The sequence below is a fragment of the Physella acuta genome, unplaced genomic scaffold (genome assembly GCF_028476545.2).
Source record: "Physella acuta isolate Inbredline_101_S28 unplaced genomic scaffold, ASM2847654v3 ptg000812l, whole genome shotgun sequence".
NCBI classification, from domain to species: Eukaryota; Metazoa; Mollusca; class Gastropoda; family Physidae; genus Physella; species Physella acuta.
In genome coordinates this window covers 398483-405268 of record NW_026732330.1, presented here as the reverse complement: position 1 = coordinate 405268, position 6786 = coordinate 398483, and the positions used below count along the sequence as shown (strand labels likewise).

General features: G+C 38.9%; 1 protein-coding gene across 1 annotated transcript; it reads left to right on the top strand.

The window, feature by feature from the left end:
- Positions 1–3808: 3808 nt before the first annotated feature.
- On the top strand, positions 3809–6454 carry LOC131951424 (uncharacterized). Its single transcript, XM_059313832.1, has 2 exons — positions 3809–4437; positions 4615–6454. Exons 1-2 carry the CDS (start codon positions 3809–3811, stop codon positions 6452–6454), a joined length of 2469 nt encoding a protein of 822 aa, XP_059169815.1.
- Positions 6455–6786: the final 332 nt, after the last annotated feature.

Sequence of the window (6786 nt, the reverse complement as noted above, 5' to 3'; positions counted from 1 at the left end):
AACAAAAATTAATTTAGCAAGGGCGGCGCCACGGGAGGGTGAGATTTTTCACTATACACACACACACACTTTCTGTGGATAACTCAAATCTAAAAATAAAGTCACACTTCTAAAAATAACTTTGTAAGGCGAGGAAATCCTTCTGTACAGTTTCGTCACCTTGCGAATGTTGAAAAAATAACTTTTTGTAAATCGAGGAACCATCCTGTAGAGTTTCGTCACTTTACGAATGATGCAATTAGCATCTTTTTTTTTAGAAATCCAATCAGAAACTGAGATCGAGCATCTAATAATACACTATTAGTTGCATCATTCACTCTGAAATTAATAACACGTCCAATAATTTTTTTGCGTGTTAAAGAAACTCACCTGATGATTTTCTTACTTTAGAGAATGATGCAATCTGGATATTTGTTTGCATGAACCAATCAGAAAGTAAGATTACGCGTCTAAAAATACACCATTAGTAAAGTTAACAAGTTGCATCAGTCACTTCGATGTATATAAAAGCAAAGGGAAATCAGTTTTTGCATTATTAAAGACGAATATAGTAAGCTGCTTTTATTTATATGTTAAAATCCACGACAGTGAACTTTACGATTTGGGAAGAAAAAAACAGCGGCCATTGAGGAGTTGCCGATTATTTCATGAATTGAAAAAGGTAAGTTAATACACAATTAAATGTCCATTATTGTTATTTTTCTGTCATTCTTTTTTATATACACCGGTGTCAATGTGTTTGTTAAAGTGAGTCATGAAATTGAATTTCCAAAGTTGTATCAATTATGAAAGCAAATAATGAAACACTTAAAAACATTTCTATTTTCTTCCTGCAAATATCCCCCCCCCCCCCCGCCCCAAACTTCATTTATTAATACTTGATGTCATGTAAGATAATCGAGAAAATTGATGTAGTGAAATTCTAGAAACGTGATCCTAATACATCTTTTAAAAAACAACAACATAAAATTTGATGATACTATAAAAAAATGTTAACTTAATATAACCAAGAAGTAGGCTACATAAGACACGGCGGTGTTCACGCGAGATTGGAGTCACATTATAGTTTAGACGTCACACGCACGAACATATAAAATATATTACATGCAAATGGCAAAAGCGAGATACGCGGTTTAAAAAATGTCGGGGGGGGGGGGGGGGAAGGGAGGCCTTAATAATAAAAACAATTTCTTGAATGCCATAATTGTTTTTAACTCGCGACACGAATATTTTTAAGCTCTTTAGTTTGTAAATCTAGAAAGTGAAAATCATCTCTCTAATGCAGGGGTTCCCAACCCCGTGCCCGAGGGCGCCATGGCGCCCGTCGAACGATTTATATGTGCCCGCCTCTCACTATTCGACAGAGACAGAATTTTTTTCATATACATTATTGAAAGGTTGAAGGGGATGGAAATCGAAAGTTTGAGGGGGGTGGGGGGGGGGGGGGGTGGAAATCGAAAATTTGAGAGGGAGTGCAAACCGAAAGTTTGAGGGGGGGGGGGGGGGGGTGCAAATTGAAAGTTTTGTCCCCGGGGGACGGGAAGGGTCGCTACGCCTCTGGAAGGAGTTTGTCGATTTAAAATAGGTGGTGCCCGCCACCCAATCGATATTTTAGAATGTGCTCTAGAGTAAAAAAAGGTGTGGAACCCCTGCTCTAATGTGTCTGTCGGTCTATTTGTCCTTTATGCCTTAGTACACCATGCATCAAATCGCCGTACACTTCCGGATGGTGTTAAATACACTTACACGATTAATTTTAATAAGCACATTTTTTAATATGGATAGTGAATTTTTCCATTTATTTATTTTGCTACAGACGAACAGCGAGAATCAAGATTGGAAACAGTTCGATTACGTGCTGCTCAAGCCCGCTCAAATGAAACAGAAGAGCAACGTGAATCAAGATTGGAAACAGTTCGATTACGTGTTGCTCAAGCCCGCTCAAATGAAACAGAAGAGCAACGTGAATCAAGATTAGAATCCAATCGGGTAGGCACTGCTCAAACCCGCTCAAATGAAACAGAAGAGCAAAGTGAATCAAGATTGGAAACAGATCGATTACGTGCTGCTCAAGGCCGCTCAAATGAAACAGAAGAGCAACGTGAATCAAGATTAGAATCCAATCGGGTAGGCACTGCTCAAACCCGCTCAAATGAAACAGGAGATCAACGTGAATCAAGATTGGAAACAGATCGATTACGTGCTGCTCAAGCCCGCTCAAATGAAACAGTAGATCAACGGAGAGAAAGACTGGGAATCAATCGAGAACGTAATTTTCAAACCAGACGGACACTACACGCAGATCTGAACCTCTCTGCATTCAGTTATGATCCTGATTATGATTACAGTCTTCATCGAAGTGTCGCTATCGGAAAAATGGACAAAGTGTGCGAATTTTGCCATGCGTTGAAATTTAAGAATGAAACGCCTGGAATGTGCTGCGCAAGTGGAAAAGTGAAACTACCAGAACTGCATTTACCACCCGAACCGTTGTCAACTTTGGTATCAGGTGAAACAAACCAGTCGAAACATTTCTTGGAAAACATACGTAGGTACAATTCATCTTTCCAAATGACGTCATTCGAAGCATCAGCAATCATTCGTGACAATTACATGCCAACCTTCAAAATTCAAGGCCAAATATATCATCGGGTTGGATCACTTTTACCACTGGGAGATGCAGATCACAAATTTCTCCAAATTTACTTCATGGGAAGCCCTGCTGAGCAAGTTAAAACGCGTTGTCTATTGAATACCAGTACTAACCAAGAAATAATAGCTGGTCTACAAGCTATGTTTGATCAACACAATGAACTGGTTCGGCTATTCAGGACGGCGCTTGACCGAATGCCAGCTGATGAATATGCTGTTGTAATTAGAGCTGACAAAACACCAGTCGGCCAGCATGAAAGACAATATAATGCACCAACTTTAAATGAAGTCGCGATTGTCATAGCCGGCGAAGAGTTCAACTCGCGTGATATTATTCTTCATCGCAGAAATGGTAATGTTCAGCGAGTCTGTGAAACGCATCGGTCTTATGATGCTTTACAATACCCAATAATATTTTGGCAAGGAGAAGATGAATATCATTTCAATATCAAAATGATAAATCCAGAAACAAATGAGGAGATAAATAAAAAAGTTAGTGCTATGAAGTACTATGCTTATCGACTGATGATTCGTGAAAATCAAGAGAATCACATTTTAAAATGTCGGCAACTGTTCCATCAGTACATTGTCGACATGTACGCTAAAATTCAGAGCGAACGACTTCTGTTTATTCGACTGAATCAAGCCAAACTGCGCTCAGAAGAGTACATCAATTTGCGTGACGCAATTACTACCGATACCAATCCCAATGATATTGGGAAAATGGTCATGTTGCCAGCTACATTCACAGGAAGCCCTCGGCACTTACACGAGTACGCGCAGGATGCGATGACCTATGTTCGCAACTACGACCGTCCCGATCTATTCATCACGTTTACGTGCAATCGCAAGTGGGATGAAATCAAAGAACTTATTTTACCTGGACAGTCACCAGCGGATCGTCATGACATCATCGCACGTGTCTTCAAACAAAAATTAAAATCTTTGATGGATTTCATCGTCAAGCATCATGTTTTTGGGGGAGACACGCTGCTGGATGTATTCAATTGAATGGCAGAAAAGAAGCTTGCCTCATTCGCATATTTTGGTTTGGTTGTGTAACAAAATTACACCCGACAAAATTGACGAAATAATATCAGCAGAGATTCCCGATATCAACATCGATCCCGGTTTGTTTGAAGTTGTTTCAAACAACATGATCCATGGTCCATGTGGCGCGATCAACAACACTTCTCCGTGCATGAAGGATGGTAAGTGCACAAAGCGATATCCAAGAGACTTACACGCCGAGACTATCACCGGAAATGATGGATATCCAAAATACCGTCGACGAGCAACAGATAATGGTGGCAACGTCATCGTTCTAAAATTGCACAACAAAGACATTGATATTGATAATCGTTGGATTGTTCCATATTCACCGTTACTATCAAAGACGTTCAAAGCTCACATCAATGTAGAGTATTGCAATTCAGTGAAATCTATCAAATACATTTGCAAATATGTAAACAAAGGAAGTGATATGGCCGTTTTCGGAGTAGGAAATCCGTCTGCACCAATCGATGAAATTGAACGATATCAATTGGGACGCTACATTAGTAGCAATGAAGCTGTTTGGCGAATTTTATCATTTCCCATTCATGAACGCCATCCACCTGTTGTTCACTTGGCTGTGCATGTTATAGATGGACAGAGTGTTTGCTTTACAATGGAAAACATACAAACTAAAGCATTGTCACCACCGCACACTACTTTAACTGCATTCTTTGTGTTGTGCAATGAAGATGAGTTCGCCAGAACGCTTCTTTACTCAGAAGTTCCAAAGTATTACACGTAGAATGGATCAGCGAAAAAGTTCCAACGACGAACACAGGGCAAACCCGTTGCAGGACATCACAATTTATATTCGTCTGACACGTTAGGCCGTCTCTATACCGTCTACCCAAATAATCAAGAATGTTTTTACTTGAGATTATTGTTAGTTAACGTACGTGGGCCCAGATCATTTCAAGAACTGAAAACAGTAAATGATGCAGAATGTGAGACCTATCGAGAAGCTTGCCAAAAACTTCATCTTCTTGAAAACGATGCCCATTGGGACACAGCACTCGCTGATGCATCTAATACTGCTCAACCACAACAAATGCGTACGTTATTTGCAATAATATTGACAACCTGTTTCCCTTCCAATCCAAAAGATCTTTGGGAAAAATACAAAGATTGGATGAGTGAAGACATCTTACGTCGTTTGCAAAGCACGAATCCCAGTATGCAATTTACACCAATAGTGTATAATGAGGCGCTGCTTTCTATCGAGGATATATGTTTGCCAATCGCTAACAAAACATTGGTGCAATTGGGAATGTGTGCACCAAATCGATCTGGAAATAACTCATATGATCGTGATTTGCAACGTGAAAACGACTTCGACGTCAATGATTTGGGTGCGTTTGTTGAAAGGAATCTACTAAAATTGGTTCCAGAACAACGTATTGTATATGACACAATCATGCAAGCAGTTACAAATCAAAGCGGAGGATTGTACTTTATAGATGCACCAGGAGGTACAGGCAAAACTTTTCTTATTTCAATCATTTTGGCAACGATAAGATCAAGAAATAAAATTGCCTTGGCAATTGCATCATCTGGAATTGCAGCAACACTTTTAGATGGTGGTCGAACAGCACATTCAGCCCTAAAATTACCGTTGAATTTGCATTCCATCGAGACGCCAACATGCAATATCACCAAAAATTCTGGAATGGGCAAGGTTCTCCAAACATGTGAGTTGATCATATGGGACGAATGCACTATGGCGCACAAAAAAGCATTGGAAGCTCTTGATCGCACACTTCAAGATTTGAGGGATAATGGGCAGCCCTTTGGCGGGGCACTCATTTTATTGTCGGGTGATTTTAGACAAACTCTGCCAGTTATACCACGTTCAACACCGGCTGATGAGCTTAATGCATGTCTCAAATCATCTGTTCTATGGAGACATGTAAAGAAATTAACCTTGAAAACCAACATGCGTGTTCAACTTCAAAATGATGCATCCGCCGAACGTTTCGCAAAACAATTGCTGGATATTGGGAATGGGAAGATGGCAGTTGACAGATCGTCACAATATATCGCCTTGCCAGAAAACTTTTGCAACATGACATCAAGTCAAGACGACTTAATTGAAAAGGTTTTCACAAATATCTCACAGAAGTTTGAAAACCATCAGTGGCTTAGTGAACGTGCCATATTAGCTGCTACAAACAGCGATGTCAACGACATGAATTTCACCATTCAAAAGAGAATACCAGGAGAAGAGACAACGTACAAGTCAATAGACACTGCGATAAATCAAGACGAAGCTGTCAGTTATCCGACAGAATTCTTAAATTCATTGGATTTGCCAGGTATGCCACCGCATATATTAAGTCTTAAACTTGGTGCGCCTATCATTCTCCTTAGAAATATAAATCCACCACGACTGTGCAACGGTACAAGACTTTCAGTCAAAAAAATGATGCATAACATCATTAAAGCAACTATTTTGACTGGAAAATTCAAGGGTGAACATGTATTGTTGCCACGTATTCCAATGATACCAACAGACATGCCGTTTGATTTTAAACGCTTACAATTTCCAGTACGTCTGGCTTTTGCCATGACTATAAATAAAGCGCAAGGCCAATCCCTCCAAGTATGTGGCTTAAACTTGCAGAACCCATGTTTCTCACATGGGCAATTATATGTTGCTTGCTCACGTGTGGGAAAATCTTCTGATTTATACGTATACGTGCCAGAAGACAAAACAAAAAACATTGTATATCAACAGGCGCTCGAATAAACACATTGAATCAAATGGTTTCAGCATTAATCTGAATGTTAATCATATTTATAAATATAAGTCGTGAATATGTTTCAATGAAGTACACTGAATGTTCAGATGTTCATAATAAAATGCTATATACGCTTCAATTAATATGTTAAGTGAATGTTAATCATATTTCCATATTAGAATGATAAATATGTTATAGTAAAAATGTACATTGAATGTTATACCGTTGTTCCATATAAAATTGATTTATACATTTTTTAAAATGTAACTTGAATGTAATAATACTTCCTTTTTAAAATGATTGATAATTTTCATTTTCAATAAAAATGTACATTTAATAG

Coding starts and splice junctions, on each gene's coding strand:
- LOC131951424 (XM_059313832.1), top strand. CDS start 3,809: ATGATCCATGGTCCATGTGGCGCGATCAACAACACTTCTCCGTGCATG. Junction 4,438..4,614: donor CTTTACTCAGAAGTTCCAAA/GTATTACACGTA, acceptor ACGTGGGCCCAG/ATCATTTCAAGAACTGAAAA.